General features: G+C 35.4%; 1 protein-coding gene across 1 annotated transcript in view; it reads right to left on the reverse strand.

Annotated features, from left to right (window-relative positions):
- Window positions 1-8,187: 8,187 nt before the first annotated feature.
- nos1 (nitric oxide synthase 1 (neuronal)) overlaps window positions 8,188-23,589 on the reverse strand; it is a 61,356-nt gene continuing 45,954 nt past the window's right edge. Inside the window, exons 22-29 of the mRNA XM_048188834.1 lie at window positions 18,111-18,280; window positions 15,854-16,064; window positions 12,542-12,629; window positions 12,330-12,451; window positions 10,876-11,024; window positions 10,387-10,581; window positions 9,575-9,693; window positions 8,188-8,356 (exon numbers count right to left, since the gene is read on the reverse strand). Of these exons, the coding sequence (XP_048044791.1) occupies window positions 8,341-8,356; window positions 9,575-9,693; window positions 10,387-10,581; window positions 10,876-11,024; window positions 12,330-12,451; window positions 12,542-12,629; window positions 15,854-16,064; window positions 18,111-18,280 (1,070 nt within the window). The 3' untranslated portion in view covers window positions 8,188-8,340. The remainder of the gene's footprint in view (window positions 8,357-9,574; window positions 9,694-10,386; window positions 10,582-10,875; window positions 11,025-12,329; window positions 12,452-12,541; window positions 12,630-15,853; window positions 16,065-18,110; window positions 18,281-23,589) is intronic.

Consider the following 23,589-nt stretch of genomic DNA (forward strand, 5'->3'; position numbering starts at 1 on the left):
CAATCTTTTTCAGCAGTGAGTGAGTGGCGAGAGAGAGAAACAATTATATAAAACAAAGAACATACTTCTCCTCAATACAGATATCAGCTTGATTATAAAAGCTAAATAATCAGCTGCTCTCTACACAATTTAAATTAAATATCATTTTATAATTCATATATATATATATATTCATTCTAAGTTTTTATGGCCTATATATTTTTAGAATTATTTTTTAAATATTTAGTAATCACCAAAACTTATTTATATTTACTATATTCTTCATATAATTTATTTTTAATCTAAAATGTCTGAAATAAAAATATCTTTAGTTTTTCTTTTACATAGTTACATTTTAAAGATCTACATTTTTAATATAAGGTTGCGTCCGAAAACTTAAAAACGCTGCCTTCGGAGGATGCATTCCGAGGTAGGAAGGCATCAATCCAATGTTAGCATCACTTCCTGTCTCCTGAGATACCTTCATCTGATTGATTTTTGAAGGCAGTAGACGTATCCTTCGCTGCCTTTGATATCCCACAATCGTATGCGTTCCATTTGGTGACAGTTGAGAAACAAAAAGAAAAGAAAGATGGTGTCTGAAAGTTGTGGTTGGTGGTCAGTTTGTGTGTAAATGTAAATTTTTGACCAAAGTTTTCCACTTCTAGAGAGAAATTACTATTGTTATAATTAAACATTTGCTTAGTTATTGCTCTAGATCATTAAAACGTTATGCTGCCTCAGAAGTCTGTCTGAAATCTCATGAGGTTACGTAAGGTGCCTTCGTATGCAAACGCTGCCTGCAAAGTCATTGCCTGATGAGGCAGCAAGGCAACAAGTCAGCTGCCTAAGTTTTCGGATGCAGCCTTCCACTCTAAAAAAATGGTGCTGTGTAGTACTAAAAGTGGTTCTTTGGCTCGTAATCATAGGGGAACCACTTTAAGTGCTGAATAGCACCAAATCTTGGTGCTTCAGTGGTTCTTCAGCAGTTCTTTGGGATGACTGAGGTGCTATATAGCACCGCTACTGTATACAGAACCTGTTAAGCCCCTGCATGGCTCTTCAGTGGTTCTTTGGGGTGGTTAAGGTGCTATATAGCACCACTGCTCTACAAAGAACCTGTAAAGCCCCTTCTCTACGAGCCAAAGAACCACTGTTGGTGCTGTTTAGGCCTATTTTTGTTGAAGAAATAAAATGCGATATAGCACCTCTTATGGGTTCTACATAGCACCATTTGACAAAGGTGCTACATAGCACCAAAAGTGGTAAGGATTACGAGCCAAGAACCACTCTTAGTGCTATATATCACTTTTTTTAGAGTGAATATGGCAACATTTACGTAGGCCTATTATGTGTCTATGATGGCTGAGAGAGCTTAACACACTGGCCCCGTTCTTAGCTTAGCCTTGGAAGTAGGAGTGTAACAATACACAAAACTGACGGTTCGGTACGTACCTCGGTTTTGAAATCACGGTTTCGTACAGTAGGGAGAAAAAACTAAACAAAATTGCTTCTTTTTAAAAAAAAAATTAAACAGTAGTTTACTGAACAAATTGTGTCTCTGTCTTAAATGAATTCAATTATAATTTAAATGTTTCTTAAGGATATAAAAATTATCTCTGCTAATGCTGTAAACTATATAGGGAGCCCTTTCTTGCACATTAATATAATATTAAAGGTTCAGAGCCCAACTTATTAGCCTAAATTCAGTTGCTATTTATTTTTGGATATAATAATCAACAATTAAATAACAAATTGTATGCAAACTTGTAAACTGCACATAAGGCAGTTTTTACATTAACTTCTAATTCTAATTATAAAATTATATTTTTACTGCAATTCGTTGTTGAAATATAATCATTTATATGAAAGGTGCTCTAAGTGATCCTGGGTGGAGTAACTTCCTGTTGACGTTCGAAGTCTTGTCAAACAAACCAGAGGCTAGCGAGACCCCCCCCCCCTCCCCTCCGTGCTTCCTGAAACAGTCATGAACGTGCATTTAAAATCATTCTTGTCAGTTATTGGCTGGAGCATGTTTATTATGATTCGTGGTCCAGGCTGCACCAGTTTGTTTTTATTGCCGTTTTTTGTTTTTATTTCCGGAGCTTGTGACGACTACAGAGATCGTGTTTTTTTACAGTGTGTTCAGGGGACAGGCAGCTTGCGGATAGTGAGGAGATGTTTGCTGTATGTGACAAAAAATGTTTTGGCCTAAAAACGCGTGACATCACTTTTTTTTTAAGTGTGTGAGAGCACCTTTAATATATCTCAGAATGTAGAAGAAAGTCATATACACCTAGGATGGCTTGAGGGTGAGTAAAGCTTGGGGTAATTTTCAGTCGAAAGTGAACTAATCCTTTAAACACACATTAAATAATCAAGACATCACTAACAAGTTAAGTAAAATATAATGAATATATAGTCTAATACTTAGCAAAAGAGTTAATTTCTCTGGTGAACTAAGAAGTTCTGGACTCAACTGAGGTAAATGCTATGACAGCGTTTACAAGCTGTTTTATTGACGTTTTTGAAACACTGACTGAAGGATTACATGACATATTATACGTTTCAGTACGTTGTACTGTATATTTTAACATACCTTCAGATGTTCATTCATGTTTATTCTGTAACTAGTATTAAACAGGAAGAGATGATCACGTTCACTCCGTGCTGCTGCTGTAAAGAGATCTGTCACGCCACATTAAAGAGCGTCAAAACGGCATTTTTTTGTTTGAATTTCATGATAAAATTGACAGAATTTGAAAGGTGACACTTTTTTTTCTTATCGAAAGTAACAAAACACAGAGCTTATTGCAAATTATTGGTGGTTAGGCAAATATCTGGGCTCTATTGGTTGTGTATGATGCAATGGGCCAGGGCTGGGCGGGGCAGCAGGGGGCGGGGCGCGTTCGGTAAGCCTTGAGAGTATTGTGGTACGTACCAAAAAATCCCGACGCCATCCAGCTGCTGAGAGTGACATTTAGATGAATATGTAAATACGTGCTGCATGCACTTTCCTCTCAACAAACAAAATAAAGACAACAATGACAGCGATGAGAAAGCAGCGGATAAGAAAGCATCTGAGCAATGTGGATATGTTTGCACCAGCTCTACAACTCCCCAGCATCATGTCGACTGATGAGGTAATTAAAATTACACTGTTATGATAGTTTGATTAAAGTATTTGCGACTATATAGAGCTGGCTATAGTTTGAACGAATCCGTTTCCTTTGGACGACACATTGACATATACAGTACGGAGCTCTTTCTGCATTATCCTGAACCTTGCACAAACATTCGTTTCACGCGTCATAGAATGAAGATTCTCGGCAGCGTCCGTAAACATCACATCCTTTTCATTTTCCTGGCAAAAACGTCCCGAGTCCTTCACATAAAAATCGGTTGACAGGCTTTCATAGACACCCTAGGAAGTCAAGGAAGGAGTTGTTTTTTTTAAAGTTTTGTTACAAGCCATTCACACATTGGCATTAATACATTATTACATGAAACACACCATAATCTCCATACGCTCAAAATTTCACATATTCTTTTATGCATTACAGATTTACACGACATACAATTTAAAATTGGTTCGCTTTAGAAAGAACAGCAAATAACTTCAAGTCTTGACATACAAATGTTTTTTATTATTAAGTAGATGCAAAGTTCTTGCAGTATATGCATTAAAATGGCAAATGTTTCAATGTTCGAAGTTCCACAATATAAGATTAACAGCGGAAATTGATTGGAACAGTTTCTTTTAGCAGCAGCAAAGAACAAACACAAAAAGAGAAATTAAAATCCCGTAAGCTTCTTCTCCGTCCAGTCACAGAGGAAGGACGCGATCACAACAGTTAAATGGACACACACAGTGCAGGTTAAGAGAAGAACAGGACTGTAACATCATGCATTCAGAATAATGCTTCAGGTTCCCCCAAACTAAGTAAAGATTAGACATCATATTCACGAAATATATTACAAGCAACTCAGAGGGACAAAACCAAATCAATACCCATAATCAAAATACATTCTTAAAAAATTCTCATATATATTTAGATATTTACTGTACCTTTTAATATATGCATGTGTGTGTTTCTTTTTTGCCAGACTTTTTATAATCACAGAGTTTAAACGGTGCAAAACCCAAATGTGGGGAAGGAAACATTCAGTTTTAACAGCATACATAGAACAAGAATATTCTCCTACAGAAAGACAACAGAAAGCAAAGTCCCTTGAAATCAAATTACCTCATGTAATATTTTTCATGCCAGAGGCCACTCATAACTCAAAGTTTTCCAAGCAAATCCGAAGCGAGCTAGGATCTAATCGAACATACATATCAGAAGCAAAACAGTGACTTTTCTTAAAGGATTCATCTCCAGAAACCCATCCTTTTAAAGCCATCAAAAAGGCATTGCATGCAAAAAAAAAAAAAAAACTATGCACGGCATTGATTTTTTGCTCTCTGTTGCAAGCGTTTACCCTTTAATGCAAAACAATAACTACAACGGTTGATCTTAAATCTAAAGAAGAAATCCAGATCTCAGTTGGATTCAAAGAAAAGTGCCATCACAGCCATGTCTCAGAGAAGCGAGGAAAAAGGGATACAGAAGTATAATAAAGCACAACAGGTGCATCACCTCTTTCATTTTTGTCAGTTCCTCCTGAATACTGAAGATCAGGATGTTTCATAAAAGAACCAGCCTAGAGAGATATTCAAAACTCCTCAAGCCTTTTCTTACAGTTAGCTTGAGATAAATGCATATTGAATATTCAAAATGAGCCTCATCTTAATTTTATTGATCTTAAAATCCAACCAGTTTTCTTTAAATCCACACTCATGTTTTTATTCACTGAATTAATTTCAAAAGTGAGATGTTTTTAGTGCATCAGGAAAAAATAAAAATAACCACTCTATTTTTTTTTCTTAAAGTTCATTATATTTCTTTCCATATTGAGGGCTAGTTTTTAACAAGACAAACATTTACAACTAACCACTTCAGCACGTTCAGATGCACGGAAACCAGTGATGATATTTTAAGGTGTCCTTGTTCCAGTGTAATTATACATTTAAAGGTGCAATGTGTGAATTTTAGGAGGATCTATTGCTATATTATATATGTAACAATGTTTCTAGTAGTGTATAAAGACCTTACATAGCGAACCGTTATGTTTTTATTACCTTAGAATGAGCCATTTCTAGCTACATACACCACGGGTCCCCTGATATGCTAAGTCGCCATTTTGTGCCCACATTAGAGCTGCAGGATTCTGAAAAAAATGAGAATCACGATTTTTTGGTTTCAAATAAAGATCACGATTCTTCCACGATTCTGAATATACAACTAAAAATAACAGGGAATTTATTTAATTTTTTTATTAATTTATTTTAAATGAATTATTTAATAAAAAGTGTGTGTTTTTTTAATGATTTCAATGACTTGTTAATAAATACTTGCTTCGTTACTGGATGAATCAGCGTTTTTGAACAAATCTTTTGAATGAATGATTCAATGACAATACATTTTTTAACAGTCACTTGTCACCACCTAGTGGCATAAGATGTAATCGATACAACCATTATTTGAAGCGCCATGTTCATTTCAAAAGGTGGTTTGCTCTATTTTGATCGCTATCGTAGACATCAGTGTTTATATCCTAACTTTAATCTCAGTACTTCTGTGATAATTTGAATATTTGTAACAGAAATACTACTATTGTGTGGTTCAAAACCTCTCTCTCTGGCTCAGAACGGCGGCATGAACACAGATTTGAATGTTCCAGTATGATTTTGTCAAAGGTTTAACAGACACGGGCGAATCGTTGTCAATAATAAATAAGATCGCGTTTTTTTACGATTAATCGTGCGGCTCTAGCCGGCATGTTTCTACAGTAGCGCTGAATGGACAAACTGCTCTACAGAGCATGTTTGCTTGACTGGCTATTCTCTTCTGTCTCAGACGATGACATCTTTGTCCTGTATAGCTTCTCTATATTGCAATTCGCAACCTCACTGCTAGATGCCGCTAAAATGTACACGCTGCACCTTTAAAGGGATAGTTCACCCAAAAATGAAAATTTGATGTTTATCTGCTTATCCCCAGCGCATCCAAGATGTAGGTGACTTTGTTTCTTCAGTAGAACACAAATTATGATTTTTAACTCCAACCGTTGCTGTCTGTCAGTCAAATAATGCTAGTGGATGGGAACTTCTACAATAACAGTAAATAAAACTTGCTTAGACAAGTCCAAATTAAACCCTGCGGCTCGTGACGACACATTGATGTCTTAAGACACGAAACGATCGGTTTGTGTGAGAAACCGAACAGTATTTATATCATTTTTTGTCAGAGCGCGATCAGACCAAACGAATCGAGTGATGAATGCAGTTGGACATAGTGGTGTATTAGAGGTAAAAAATGATATAAATACTGTTCGGTTTCTCACACAAACCGATCGTTTCGTGTCTTAAGACATCAATGTGTCGTCACGAGCCGCAGAGTTTAATTTGGATTTGTCTGTTGTGTTTTATTTACTCTTATAGTCCAAGTTCCCGCTGACTTGCATTATACCACTGACAGACGGCAACGGTTGGAGTTAAAAATCAACATTTGTGTTCTACTGAAGAAACAAAGTCACCTACATCTTGGATGCGCTGGGGGTAAGAAGATAAACATCAAATTTTCATTTTTGGGTAAACTATCCCTTTAAGTATTGAGTAATATTAATTAACTCTATCTCTATCCCTGCCAGTATTTTTTTTTTTTAAACTTGCCAGTCTGCGGCAGCATTTTTGAGCATTTTCACAAAACTTTCATGGCCCCCAGAATATTTTGTTGAATTATCTGAACATACATCATATCAAAGGAAAGAACGCAAAGGGAAAATACAACTACAAACATTTTATTCTAGCTTCATGCTTTCTTTTTTGTCAACACTTGAATGTGGGTAAGTTTCATTAAAAAAAGTAACATTTTGAACCAAAAGCTGAGAAAGTTTTTCTCGCATTTTTGTGAAAGACTACGTCAGGATCAGATTCATAGATCGAATGATCAAAACATAGATCGAGTCCTTCAACACCCTCAAAGCTTGCACAGTCCTATACCTTGTCATGGGTCCAACATTTCATTCAGGTATATTAAGCAGTTTTGATTTATATGCTATTTAATGTTTGATGATCGCTTTAGATTACATGTGCATAAGCAATGCTTCTATTTTTTGTGTTTTCACCTGGAGATTCTGTACTCTTTGAGAAGATGCGTAATAGCGCCCCCTACCATATAACAGTGAAATATAACAGTATATATAACAGTATATTTCTATTTTGAAACATAAAAACAACAACAACACTTTAAAATAAGGTTCCATTGGTTAACGTTAGTTAAATACATAAGCTAGCATAAACTAACAATCAAAAATACTTCTAAATCATTTATTAATCTTAGTTAATGTTAATTTCAACATTTACATTATCAAAAACCAAAAGTTATATCTGGTAATATTATTCAGTGGACCTGAACTAACAATTAGCAATTGTATTTTTATTAACTAACATTAACAAAGTGAATAAATACTGTAACGTGTTTTGCATTACACAATGGGACCTTATAGTAAAGTGTTATCATGATGATGATGATAATAATAATAATATTAAATTGAATATAAAATATTATTATTATGAAGAAGAAGTTAATATAACTGATAGTATAATTGACTCTTTCACAATCAAAATGAACTAATATGGACCAAAATGAGATCTGAACCCACTTTTAAGGTCAAGGACAGTGTGAATGCAAAGCGAACTGGTTATGTTTTTACCCAGTTCATCTCTTGGTCTGTGTTTGGTTCTTTTAAAGATGACTCACTCTTAGTAAATGCTAGCACATCCTCTCTTTTTATCATGGATAGAGACTCGGTCTTTAATAAAAACAGATCATAATGTGCATAATAACCCCAAGACTCACTAACTAAATCAAATGCTTCCCATCTCTTAATGGTCAAAAGTCAATATCTACGCATGTTTGTACATCAGAAAAGCCACTGATCTTGCTTACATGTTAAAAAGGCAGGCCATGTCTAAGTGCACGTAGCCCATTGAGGACAAAGCATAAAGACACACAAAAAAGTGCATTTAGAAATTCAAGTGAAAGGTTTGTATTAATACAGATTTGATCATAGAGATGCACATCAAACAAGACCTAGCAAAGAAAATGAAATATTCCATTTAAAAAAAGGAAAAGAAGAAACCGTTTTTAAATTAGACAAACTTGGCACAGTTTTCCCGAATCATGGTTGGTGTCCCATCATGCTTCTGGTTGGCTGATTATGAGCAAAAACCAGCGATATGGACTGAAAATGAAACTATGAACAAAACACCCTGTAAAAGAAAGAAAATAAAGATTAAAAGAGATTTAAAAAAAAAAAAAAGACAAAAAGGGGAGGGGTAGAGAGGGTATGCATACGGTATATATATCAATCACAAAATATAAAATAGAATTAATAGAATTATATTTTAATTAATAATAATTAAATGTAACAGCATATTAGAATGATTTCTGAAGGATCATGTGACACTGAAGACTGATACTGAAAATTAAGCTTTGTATCACAGGAATAAATTACATTTTAAAATATATTCAAATAGAAAACAGTTATTTTATATTGTAATAATATTTCACAATGTTACTGTCTTTACTGTATTTTTGATTAAATAAATGCAGCCTTGGTGAGCAGAAGAGACTTTAAAGAACATTTAAAAAATCTTATTGACCCCATACTCTTGAACGGTAGTATATTTTTCATATTTCATGCCTTTTTTCATTTAACTTAAGAAAATGTGTTGCTGTAATTGTGATTAATTTGATTAATTAATCTGCATGATGAAAGTAATTCGAATAATAAACACCTTTCATGCTTTAATCATGCTTACATTTCATATTCTATGCATTCATTGCAACATTTCATGATGATATTTAATTATGTTGTGATTAGTGCTGTCAAATCAATTAATCATGATTAATCGCATCTAACATAAAATTTATATATATTGATAAAAACATATTTTGTAAAATAAGATATTTTGTAAATATATATTTTATGTTAGATGCGATTAATTTATATATATATATATATATTAATTTATTCAATTTTGCCCACTGTCCAACAGAGTACCAGATGACACATGGCGAGAGATCTCTCGTCCTCCAACACAAGGACTTTCATCATAAAACATCAAAATAAGTGACACCTCTCACAGGAACTATGGTGGCCACACTGCAAAAAGGCCAGTTCAGTGCGCTACGGTTAGAGCACTTCTCCCTCCCTCCGCTCTTACAGCAAGTGTGCAATGAACAAGCTCTTATCTGTAAGAGCACAAACAGAGAATAGCACAGCCACTCTCTTCTCACTAATCCTGTTACGCTGCAGCCTCTTCTCAGCCTCCGTCTCTATGGTTACCGCTGGCATTCAGTGATGCCGGTCCAGAGGCAGTATCTACAGTAATCTACACAGCACAAGGTCCTCCTACAAGCACGGATAACCCAAGGCAACTCGAGGAGAGAGGAGGACGGATGAAGAAGAAGCAAACAGGACTTACTCATCCGTGTCTTTCTTGCTCTCTTCGATGTATGCAATAGACTCCGACCTTAGACGGTTGGTGACCTCGTAAGTGCGCAGAGTAACGCCGAAAATGTCCTCGTGGTATCGATTCTCATCCTTCAACAAGAAAGAGGAGAAAACAGTTTGAAAAAAGTAACTAGAACTTCTCAGATGACCTTGTACTTGATTTACCTTTGCACACAAAGCGTCAGTTTTAAATAAATGGCCAAATACAACACTAAATATAAGCTGTGTTTCCACCGCAGGAACTTTCCCCAGGAACTAAGGACTTTGGGTCCACAGAGTGTGTGTTTCGATCGCAGGAACCAGGGTCTAAATGAAGTTCCAGGTAAAAATGTCCCGCTCAGAAAGTTCCTGCTCGCAAACAGCAGCTTTCAGGGGTGGGACTTGGGCGCTGAATATGCTGATTGGTTGAGTTCACGCAGCATTTTGATTGGTTGACTCCACGCAGCATTTTATTTCAGCCACCATTTATTTCAGCCACTCTGTTGTGGTGCGTACAGTAAGAGTTGTTTGCTATTCAAATCAACAATGGAGTTTAAAGAACACAAACGATGGACTGACGACGAGGTTCAGGCTTTATTAAGCTTATATGCGGAGGATGAAATCCAGTGGGAACTAGAAAGTCGCACTCCTATATCACCAGACTATCTTCATGGTACTTTAGACCGCGATGGAAACGCAGACAGCAACAGGTCTGGGGGAAAATGTTCCTGGGGCAAATTGTTCCAGGTAATTTTGGTGGAAAAGCGGCTATAGTGTAAAGTTTCGAAAAAAGTGGGATCTGACCCTTAGTTTGCTGATATAGAAGCCGGCATCCTCCAGAGTCAAGTTGCCGTGCAGTTTAAAGATCTGCTGGACTGTTTTCAGTACATCTCCGGCCATGGTGACGTCCCCGCAGACGTAGATATGTCCTCCTTCTTCTCTCAGATACTTGTACACTGTTTCAGACAGCTGCTCTCGAAGCACATCCTGGACGTATTTCTGAGAAAAGAATACGAAATTGTGAGGTAAGGGACTGAATAGACATCTGAGCCACATGGCATGGTACATGAAGAGTTGACTATTATTTGATAAGCCAGAAAGCCTTTGCTTTGCTCACTGAATTAAAAAAAAAAAAAAAGGAAAAATGAGACTTTCTTCAAAAAGGTCCATTTTTCATTTTCCCACTAATCTCTATGATTCACATGGGCAATCTAGCTAAACCCTCACTAATGCTGGAGTATAAATGGATTTGAAATATCCTCACTGATATTTGCCAAGGCATAATATTCTCACCTTTGGTCTCCCAGGCTCTCTGGAGTATGCGGTGAAAAGCTCTTTAAACACTTCCTTGTTCTTGGCCTGGATGGTCTCTTCCTTGTAAATGTGGTCAATCTGTGACTGCCGACAACCGAAAACCAAGATCATGGGGCATGCCTTGATTCCTGGTCAAATAAAACATGCCAAAATTAAGTTTTTAAGGGATGTTCACCCGAAAATGAAAATTCTGTCATCATTTACTCACCCTTATGTTGTTCCAAACCTGTATGAGTTTCTTACTTCTGCTGAACACAAAAGAAGATATTTTGGTGAGAATGTTGGTAACCAGACAGTTGACGGTAACCATTGTAATTTTCCATAGTAATTTTTTTTCCTACTATGGAAGTCAATGGCTACCATCAACTGACTGGTTACACCAACATTCTTCAAAATATCTCATACAGGTTTGGAACAACATAAGGGTGAGTAAATGATGACAGAATTTTCATTTTTGGGTGAACTAACCCTTCAATGACAAATGCCAAAGTATATTAGTGCTATATGCAAATTATCAATTAATCTTAAAATGATAAATAAATAATTAAAATTAAAATGATAAATAATAATAAATTTATATTATAAAAAAAAAATTATATATATATATATATATATATATATATATATATATATATATATATATATATATATATACACAGTATATATAATATATATCCACAAAACAAAATAATAAATAAAATAAATTAATATATAAAAATAAATAAACTTTTTATTTCATTTTATTCTATAAAAAGTAATGGAATATCACAGCATTAGATAACAAATTAATCAAACAATGATTGACCCTTTTCAGGAAATTTAAATGCAAATTTGAGTTTGTACATTCAAGCAATTAAAACAAGTGACAAATAAAATAAATGAATACATCTTCTACAAAAAGTAGAACACATATGTGACCCTGGACCACAAAACCAGTCATAAGGGTCAATTTTTTTAAAACTGAGATTTATACATAATCTGAAAGTTTAATAAATAAGATGTTTGGATTGGGCAACATTTGGCTGAGATACAACTATTTGAAAATCTGGAATCTGAGGGTGCAAAAAAAGTTAAAGTTGTCCATATAAAGTCTTTAGCAATGCATATACACTCACAAAAATACATTTTTATATATATTTACAGTAGGAAATTTACAAAATATCTTCATGGAACATGATCTTTACTTAATATCCTAATGATTTTTGGCATAAAAGAAAAATCAATCATTTTGAAACATATAATGTATTGTTAGCTATCGCTACAAATATACCCTCGCGACTTATGGTTTTGTGGTCCAGGGTCACATATAAGTGTGAAAAGTCACACTTGAAAATGTATTAAACAACAAATTAACAAATGAATCAAACAAAAGACGCTTTCCTTTCTCAGAACTTAGAATTTAAACTTAGAAGCAATCACAACCCAAAGCCTACCCTTATTTTCAATATCATAGAGTCTCTGCTGCCAGAAACTTCTGAATGGAGCAATTCCAGTGCCTGGACCAATCAGAATACACGGAACCTGGCTGTCTTTGGGCATACGGAACGTTGGAGCCCTGAAACACAAAATACATCATTCGATTCCATCAAATCCACAAGAAAACTACCCTCAGTGGACATATTTGAGAAGTGTATAAACGCTTTACCCTCTGACAAAGCATGGCACCGTATCATCTTCTTCCAAGCTGTTGAGCCAGGAGGAACACACTCCGTGGTGTACGGGACCCTCTCCATCTATCCGGAATAAAGCACATAATCCTTTAACCTGACATCCTCCGACACTGATCTAATGCCTGGCAATTTAGGACTGCACAGGGCTGACATCACTTGCTTCAAATGGAGTGAAATTGCTATATTTTAACCGCCAATTACGCCATTATGCACATAATTACATGTTTACAATGCATTAAAAATGTGGAAAAGAGATTAGATCACAGTTTCTCTCTTTTTTGCGCATGATGACAAAAAAGGCTTAACAGCAAATGCAGATCTAGAATTAATTTGATCTTTTAATTTTTATGTAGTCCCTATCTTTAAAATAAATGAGCAGTTATTAGATGAACAGTCTAATACCACAGACAATCAGCCTGGTTTCTCTTTTGACAATACAGATTATTCACAATTCATTAGGCACTTCAGTCAAATTGCTAATTAAGTTCATAGTCTCTTATTAAGCACCCAATTATTCATACGATACCGCTGTTGGGGAAATGTGAGTTTTCAGGCTGTATGTCATTGAAAGTGAGAGGCTGTTTAGTGTGACACTCACAGTTTGAAACGAGTGACAAAGAAGCACTGGAAACGTTTAACACCGTGAAGTGGATTGCATTGGTTAAACGCAACATCAGGTCCGGTTTACACGTGCTTTGAACATCTGGTGTTAAAGTGATCACCTGAGATACATTACTGTTAACACCTGGTGCAAACTTGCATCTCAAATGTGTTTCTGGTGACCATTAGCTTTCATCAAATAGAGGCTCTCTGAAAGACCGCTTAAATCACTTATTACATCAGTTTATCTCTGCACATTGACATAAACCCCCCCCACAAACTAACAAACAAAAAAAAGTCAATACCAGGTCTGTTATGCAATTTAATATGAGTTTGCTATTGCTTGTGGTGTAAATGGATAGAATCAAATTTAGCTGATGTAGAGTACATACATATACGGTACATACTGTTTTATTTGATTCTATTTTTTTAAAAGTAATTTTAGAAGTAATTTTAACATCTCACTCGAAAAAATGTTCTGTTAAATTTATATGATTAAAAAAACTGCAGCTGTGGTTGCCAGAAAATAACACAGTCACATTGTTTTAGGTATTATTACTTGAATTATCAAAATCTGCTTTTTGCCTTAAAATATACTAATAATCACCTTAATAATGCAGGTGGTAAAACAGAAAATCACATGATGAATCACAGTTCATAGTAAGTGGCCTGTCCATAAATCAAGGCCAATACTTGTGTATAAATGTGCACAGTGTCATGCAATCAAAGAAAAAACACCATCAGTCAGTGAAACACGAGACACTAAAATAATGCAGTAAACATTAAAGGTCCCGTTCTTCGTGATCCTATGTTTCAAACTTTAGTTAGTGTGTAATGTTGTTGTTAGAGTATAAATAAAATCTGTAAAATTTTAAAGCTCAAAGTTCAATGCCAAGCGAGATATTTTATTTAACAGAAGTCGCCTACATCGAACGGCCAGTTTGGACTACATCCCTCTACTTCCTTCTTTAATGACGTCACTAAAACAGTTTTTTGACTAACCTCCGCCCACAGGAATACACAAGAGTTGCGTTTGTAGAGTGTGTTTGTCGCCATGTCGTCGAAACGCTGTTATTTTCATCCCGCAGTCCAATCACCGGGTCTGATTCCGGCTCAAATTGATAGGGTAAAATTAAAGACATGTTTACAATAACACTGAGCGCGTGCATCTCCACGTTATGGTAAGAGGCGTGACTTTTCCGGGCACGGTGTGCTCAGAGCTTTCGAATCACAACACAGGAACCGCTGGCACAATCAGAACTCGTTACGCATTTCTGAAGGAGGGACTTCATAGAACAAGGAAGTCATCAGCCCGTTTTTATGACAGTGGAAACAGCGGTATACAGATAAGTAAATTATGTGAAAAATACTGTGTTTTTTTACACGCGAAACATGAACACATGTTATATTGCACACTATAAACACAATCAAAGCTTCAAAAAAACCACGAAAAACGGGACCTTTAACTAAATAACAGCTGGTTGGTTGGTGTTTTAACACCATGCCAGCCTCCTTGGCTATCTTCATGGTGAGTAACAGGTTTAAAAAAAAAAAAAAAAAAAACTATAGGTATAGTAAAATAATTCCTGCAAGAACTTAAACCATAACAATTTAATAAAATACGTTTGAGAGATACTGGACTCTGGTATGAGGAGCATAGCGGTGGATCTTCATTTGACTTGTGTGTGATTGTGGAATGTAATGCATTACAATACTGCATTAATACCTAAAAAAGTAACAAATGGTCTTACTTTTTATGCAAAGAATTGCATTACATTACTTTTTTTGTTTCTTTTTCTCACCAGGGCTGGGCTAGCTTGTTTTTTGTTGGTTTTTGTTTCTTGGTTTTTTTTTTGTATATTAAAAAACAAAGTTATATTTTATTGGCAAATGTAAAGACCCATTCACAACAAAAGTGAAATGAATAAGCTCACGCTAAAGGAAATGCAATCAAAAGTCAATTTTGCTTATTAGTATGGTTGAATTGGAACATTTAAGGTCAGCAACAAAGACATAGGTTAATAAAGTGAGATTAAATGCATAAAGTATATATGTATTACTTAACATTTAATTAGTTCAGGTTTGCGTACAATTCTGAGTTTTCTGATTTCACTGTTTTTATTCATTTTGAGGAATATTGAATCTGTTTTTGTGCAAGTGAGATGAGTAAATGTATCCTCACATTTAGTCTAGAACTGCAATAACTATCATGTTCACACAGCGTAGTGACACAACGCCTCTGCACTTTCTCTGAACATGGGGACAGGAGAGCTGTCAGTCAAAAATGGGAAAATAAAGTAACTTGCGTTACTTAGTTGAAAAAGTAACTCTGATATTTTGTTGTAAATTTAAAATGCGTTACTTTTAAATTTTAATGCGTTACTTTACTTGTTACTTGAAAAAGTACAAATCTGATTGTGTAACTCGTGTTACTTGTAATGCGTTACCCCCAACACTGCTTGTATTACATATTACATACATTACATATTATGCAATGGTAAACCATTTAACCATTTTTTTCACCATATATGGCAAGGTAACTTACAGCTAACATCTTAAAAGGTTTTTATTGTAGCATTTTTACTGTTTTTTTTTTTATTATAAGCAAAACTATTAAGTTTCCTGAACTATGAAAAAGCAACCCCTTTGCGATCCCCTCTGGTTTTTCTTTTCTTTTTTTTCATTACCTTTGGGCCGATAGGACACCACCGCCACAGTGAGGTGGATCTCTCCCGGATGGAGGTCTGGAGAGGAGCTGATGGAGTAGTACCGTGCCTGTAAGAGGGGTAGCTGTGTCAAGAGCAGGGTGGAGGGGATCTGGAGGGACGGGAACTCCTCCAACACCTCCACTATGGTGTGGTTATTGTACCACTTCCACTCCTCATACTCCTGCAAACCCTGAGGAGACACAGAATGAAGCACATGACATCAACATGATGTTCTCTGTAGCTCTGGTTTGGCACATGAGCTCTGGATGAGTGGCAGTGAATGGCAAACGTTCAAAACATTCTGCAAGCTGTGAACTGACGGCAAGAAGCGAGTAAAAAAAAACTGTCAACGTTGTAATTTGCGTATAAGCGTTAATCATGTGAGTGTAAAACAGAGCCAGAAATGTCTTTCTCAGATCTCTCCTTTTAAAGGATTAGTCCACTTTTAAATACACTTTTCCTGATAAATTTACTCACCCCCATGTCATCCAAGATGTTCATGTCTTTCTTTCGTCAGTCGAAAAGAAATGAAGGTTTTTGAGATAAACATTCCAGGACGCCTTCCCTATTCAAGTTACGGAAAAAAACGAAACTGCCGCCGCGTTCTTTCCGTAAGTAGAATAGGGAAGGCGTAGAACATTCAGCGTAAGCGTTATGAAGAATGCGGAAGCGGAAAGTACGTTCAAGGCGATATTTTGTTTATAAAGCATAAACGGTTGTATTTTTTTCGAAAATGACCGATTGATTCGCTAGATAAGACCCTTATTCATCGTCTGGTATCGTTTAAAGCCCTTGAAGCTGCACTGAAACTGTAATTTTGACCTTCAATCTGTTGGTAGCCATTGAAATCCACTGTAAGGAGAAAAATCCTGGAATGTTTTCCTCAAAAACCTTAATTTCTTTTCGACTGACGAAAGAAAGACATAAACATCTTGGATGACATGGGGGTGAGTAAATTTATCAGGAAAAGTGTATTTAAAAGTGGACTAATCCTTTAAAGAGAGTTTTTGACACCATGTACTCACCATCATATCAATCCTAATCTACAGTATGTGATATTTTGAACATAAATTATTATTTAGCACAATGTTCTTATTTATACAATGAAAGTGGTTTTACTAGAGCTGTCAAACTCAAAAAAACTGTACCAAAAACTTTCTAATAGTTATTTTTAATTACACTACCTGATCATATGGCTTCAAAAAATGACACAGTGGTGGAAAAATCATATAGACTACTTGCTCATTTTTCCTGATCATTTCTTCATCATAGATTTCTTGATCCTTTCTGACCTTCAGCTATTACCTGAAGAATTCCATTTTTAATTAATGCTGTTCTTTTGAACTTTCTATTCATCAAAAATACTGAAATATAAATGTATCATGGTTTCCACAAGAATATTAAACAGTGCGAATCAGCATATTAGAATGATTTCTGAAGAATCATGTGACACTAAAGACTGGAATAATGATGTTGAAAATTCAGCTGACATCACAGGAATAAATGACATTTTATAATATATATAAAATAAAATAAAATAAAAAAGTTACTTTAACTTCTAATTATATTTCACAATTTTTACTGTATTTTTGATCAAATAAATGCAGCCTTGGTGAGCCTAAGAGACCTTTTTCAAAAACATTTAAAAATCTCACCGACCCCAAACTTTCACTAGTGTTTTCCAAATAAATGCTTAAAATAAACAGAAGTAAATTGTATGTTTATTTGAACCAGGCAGAGAGAGACACTGTGGGGAGTTGCCGTCCTCACTGACGTGACCCTCTCTTTCTCCTCTGTTTCACTCCATTCCTTCATCAGAATCATTTGAACCAAAAAAGAATGACTCACTAACTAAGCAGCCATTTTTAGCAAAATATCGAAAAATTTTTCAGTGGGAACAAGCAATGAAAGAGAAATATTTCCATGTCTTCGAGTTGACGCTGAGAGGCTTGTGTGAGAGAGCAAGACAGGCATGGGAGAGGAAAAAAGGAAGTGGGGAGGAGGGGGTTGATTTTCAGGTAATAAGTTATCAAACTGAGAAAATTACTGCCGATTTGAGGCGGAAAATGCAGGGACGCATGTGGAGACGTGACGCCTTTTGTCTAATACGGTGTATGAAAACGGGTCTTAGATCATTACTGAGCTTTAGCACGGCTTGTATTGATGCAAATAAATGTCTCACATGATAATTGGAGAAACGCACAAGTTTGTGTGCAGGCATGCAGTGTTTTCTTACCTTGCTGAGCACCTCTAGTCTCTTTCTCTGTTTCTCATTAGTCGCTAGAGGAGCAAACTGTTGCAATAATTGAGGACTAGGAGGGGTGGTTATGTCCAGGAAGTATTTGAAAGCTTGATAGATGGTACAGGGCGGAATACGACTCTCATCCGTCCAGTTACTTATCACACCTGAAGAAGATGAAGAGATTCTGATTTGTTAAGAATCCCATTTTCCATGCAGAAAAAAAAAAAAAATTCAAGGCAACATGTATTGATATCAAGCCAAAAATTCAATAAAAGTATCATGTATGCACTATATTTTAGTCATATTATAGGTTTGTGTGAGTAAAAAAAAATAAAATTGAAAAGATTAGTTCACTTCAGAATTAAAATTTCCTGACAACTTACTTACCTCCATGTCATCCAAGATGTTTATGTGTTTCTTTCGTCAGTCGAAAAGAAATTAAGGTTTTTGAGGAAAACATTCCAGGATTTTTCTCCATATAGTGGACTATACGAATTGAAGGTCAAAATTGCCGATTCAGTGCAGCTTCAAAAGCCTCTGCACGATCCCAGACAAGGAATAAGGGTCTTATTTAGTGAAACGATTGGTCATTTTCTAAAAATAATAAAAATGTACATACTTTTTAACCACAAATGCTCATCTTGCACTGCACCACGCATTACGTAATCACGTTGAAAAGGTCACACGTGACGTAGGCCGAAGTACCGCCGTAGGGCGAAAAACTCCATCTAATTTTCTCCTCCAACATCAAAATGTTTTACCTTTTTTTGGATGGGTGTTTGACTTAGTCTTTGCACTTTGTAGACAATGGATTGGTACCACGCGTAACCTTTCCAGTGTGATTACTTAATGCGTGGCGCGTTGCAGAGCTAGTGCAAGATGAGCATTTGTATTTAAATGTATATAATGTTTTTTTGTTTGTTTTATTTGAAAATGACCAATCATTTTACTAAATAAGAGCCTTATTCCTCGTCTGGGATCGTGCAGAGCCCTTTGAAGCTGCACTGAAACGGCAATTTTGACCTTCAATTCGTTGAACCCTGTTGAAGTCCACTATATGGAGAAAAGTCCTGGAATGTTTTCCTCAAAAACCTCAATTTCTTTTCGACTGACGAAGGAAACACATAAACATCTTGGATGACATGGGGTAAGTAAATTGTCAGGAGATTTTAATTCTGAAGTGAACTAATCCTTTAAGTCATTATTCGCTGAAAATCTCGTCCTCTTCTGTAGTTTGTCATCACTGAAGTCTAACTTGATGTGACATTCAGATATTCACAAATGCAGATGAGATTTGAGAGTTATGTTGGAGGAGAATATTTAAGCAAACAATGACTTAAATTGTAGCTTTTTTCCTCACACATTAAACTATTATATGCCTTCAGAGAACTTGGAATATAGTGGACAGATAATTTGGACTTCTTTCATGGTGCTTGTTTTATCATTTTTTGAGGCCTATAGACCTTTCCATTTGTATTAAAAAAAAAAAATAAAGAAAGTTGTATGGGATTAGAAGGACATGTGGATGAGTAAATGATGACAGAGTTTTCATTTCTGAGTGAACTGTACCCTGATGATGTGCACCTACTTTTGTTAAAATACCTCTTTTGTGCACAATAATGCAGGCTTCAATGAGACCACATCTGTAATGATTGTCAGATCAAGGAGAAAGTGTTGCAGCAACCTCATATTACCTCTGTAAAGGTCACTGGCCAGTTTTCAGTCATCCTGACATATTTCTCAACAAGAAAGGGTGAGAAATCTCACTTGAGCTAACCTTTTTAAAAGACTCTGATAAGTAGGTCCTGTATGATAGGTCAGTACCACCAAAAATATATGTAGTATCTCTTTAACACCTTCTCTTATCTCTTCAACACAACAACTGTGAAATAATCATAATGCTTTCCATGCACAGAGGCAAGATAAATAACCATATATGATGAGGGAAAACTTCAACAAAAGAGAACAAATAGAATGAAAAGGCTCAAATAGGGAAATGGGACTGCGCCTCTGGCACAAGAGATGAAACCCTGATAGAAATGTGATTGAAAGCACTTCATTTGGCATCAAAAATATTTTTGAATCAGTCAGATTTGCAAAGGAATCAAACAATAGCATGCCAGCATCAAAATCTTTCCCTCTCAGTGAAGTTTTGATCTCAAAAATTGTCTAGTTAATCTAAATATCTGTCATAGATTATAATGAATCCAAAGCAAATGAATCCTGCATTCATCGTATATAGAGATTTGTCATGTGGCATCTAAATTATGTTTTACAATTGATTAATAATTTGATACAATTGCAATTCACTATGCAAATGTTAAAATGAGTGTTTACACGCACACTGCACTGATAACTAGCAAGGATCAGCTTATTATAAAAACCTAACAATGCAAGAGAATTGCATGTACATGAGATTTAAATTTTGTGATTTTATTGTTGTGTGCGAACATTGAATAAGCCATCATAATGCCAGTGAAGTTAAAGCAAAACCACTTTTTTTTAAAAATCATTTTTAACTATTTAAAAAGATGCATGCACACTTTACACATTGTCAGGTTAAGCGTAATGAGTTTGTGAATGCTAATCTACTCGATGTCAGCGCATACATTTTGAGTAGTGAACTGTATAATTTATAAACCCTCAGAATACAGGATCTGTTTTAAGGACGGTCTCCTGATGGATATCAGTTGTAAGTGTTATTGTAAGTGATACGAATGAAAGCTAGCTCACTTTTCAGTAAATGTGACATGATGAGCACTATGGACCAGGTTACCCTGATCTTTGACTCATTGTGAACACCGAAACGCACTGTTCGACAGACAATGGCATATTGAGAAAGCCTTTCCTCTGTGTTCAAAGGGGAGAAATCAAAATAATGTTTGAATGGGGGGGGGGGCTGGCAGACTTATATGGACAAAGTACTAGAAACACTGCATCTCTCTTCTCATTCTGTTTGTTCATCAAAAGTGATATGGCATAAAGATTATTTTATGCAGATTCTGTCATTTTCCATAAGATACCAAAGCAGATGATTGAAAGACAAGTTGATTTGGAAAGTTGCTTTTCATTTATTGACATTTGCAAGAAATTACCAAACAATTTAAAGTTGCTATTAAGCTAGATTGTTATTCTAGAATACTTTTTTTCCATTTCGTATTATATTTTCAATTTTGGATTAGTATGTAAGGAATAATTAGTAAGCAATAAGGCCATTGAATTATTAGAAAATAATGCACACCCGAGGTGGTAATGCAGCCATGATGTGAAGCAGGTGTGCATTATTTTCTAATAATTCAACGGCCTGGAGTCAATTATTCCGCTTATACTACGGTTACCACACCTCAAAACATTGTTCAGATGTTGTATTTCAAGACATTTGTCAGGTTTTTGTCCTGAGACACTTGTGTGTAGGACTTATTTCTTCCGCACCTCATCCCACGCCACGTTGCTAATTTCAAAACATCATTTAAGAGCTAGTGACAGAGGCTTAAAATCACTGATTGCAGACTAATGCAGTCATTTATTTATATCAGTTATTAGAGAGAGAGAGAGATTAAGCTTGTGTCAATTACCTGAATCTGCATCTGGCAACAGTATTCGGCAGCAGGGTTTCTACTAATAGCAAAACTTTAAGTTTATCTGCTTCAATAACAGCACCATTTTTACATCACTAGTGAGAAATGTCATGTAGCTTTTAAGTTGCTAAACTATTTTACTGATAAAATCTTCAGAGCAGCGCTGACAACCTGTATCTGTGCGAGTGTGTGTCCGTACTGTATGTGTGTGTATTTGAGTGGGAAAGAGCGGGAGAACGTCTCAGGTTACACATGTAACCATGGTTCCCTGAGAACAGGGAACGAGACTCTACGCTAGACTGCGCTATAGGGAACCCCATAGCGCAGTCTAGCGCAGAGTTGAAGTTCCCTTTCGAAAGGGAAAGAGAATATGTGTTTTCCATCAGCCCAGGCTCATTGGAAAAATGTACATTTGGGAACATTTTTGCAAAACGAAAATGCGTTTCGTCATTCATGTTTTGTGACTGTTATTATGTGAACTGTCCACTGAGTGGTGCTAAAAGCGTGTTCTGTTTTTCCAAAACAGATGAATGTTAATCTGGTATGTTTTTTTGTTGTTGTTTTTTTTGCATTGTTTTTGGCAACACTTAAGTATAGGGAACACATATCAAAGATTAACTTCAACTTTTCCCTCAATAAACTCCTAATTTATTGCTTATTAATAGTTAATAAGTTAGTTGTTAAGTTTAGGTATGGGGTAGGATTAAGTTCATGCAGAATAAGGCATTAATATGTGCTTAATAAGTACTAATAAATAGCCAATATTCTATGCATGCTAATAAGTACTGTAAATAACTAAAATAAAGTGTTACCTTGTTTTTTTTTTATTTTTATACATATCACCGCATTTCTGATTTGATATGTCCGGTGAGTGGCGCTAAGCTTAATGCTCCATTACATTTTAAAATAACGTTTTACCAACACTAAACCTAAACCTACTTGATAGTGTTAACAAAAACAAATGTGACATAAAAAGCATTCGCAATCATGCCATTTTAGCTTGTTTTCATTTTTGATCTCTTGTCTTTGAGCTCTTTTATCATAAGTCATGCTTCACCGGATTCGTACCCAGGCCCTCCGCATCCCAAGTACAATTCTGTATCAGCTAAGCTAACGAGGAAGCTTGTTACATTAGAAAAGCGAAATATATGGAGCTGGTTAAGCAATGCAAAGTCCAAAATGTATTCGTTTACAAATCATGTACTATGGTCAGTGCTTCCCACAGGTTTGAAATATACTTGCGGTAGGAGCCGGGTAAAAATTCTCCTATTACCCACGGCACAAAAATGTCTACTACATGTGACAAACAAATAAAGTGTGATTTTTAACAGTATTTTTATTTATTGAAATTAATTTTAATTACATAGCATACTATTACATTTAATTACATACTACTATTATGCATTATTATGCATTGTAAATTATGCAAAATTACAGCATTTAAATGGTTATCCTTTTCCTATGTTCTCCTTGCTGTCATATAGTGTCTCTCTCAGTGAATGGGACACAGATTTTACTAGTAAAATTTATATAATGAATATTATGTGTCAAATAATGTTCTTAGTCTTTTCTTCCTGTGGGGGAGACTACAATAATTTACTATGAATTAAATGGAAATCAAATTAAATACAATTTATTGTGTAACCAAAATACCAATAATACCCAAAAGAAAAAGAAAAAACTTAGCGAAATTAAAACTTATAACTTTAATTATAAACAAGCCGAAATACACTGGGACTCTTATTTTGAAATGTCTGTACTATTGCAGGCTGATCCTTCAGATTCTTACAACCGTATAAAACATTTTATATAAAGGCCATGAAGTAGACATTGTAATAATTCATCAACTTGAGCTCATTTGCAATCGCTTGGCATAAATCTGCGCTTTTCATTGA

Source organism: Megalobrama amblycephala, linkage group LG4 (genome assembly GCF_018812025.1).
Source record: "Megalobrama amblycephala isolate DHTTF-2021 linkage group LG4, ASM1881202v1, whole genome shotgun sequence".
In the NCBI taxonomy this organism is placed as follows: domain Eukaryota; kingdom Metazoa; phylum Chordata; class Actinopteri; order Cypriniformes; family Xenocyprididae; genus Megalobrama; species Megalobrama amblycephala.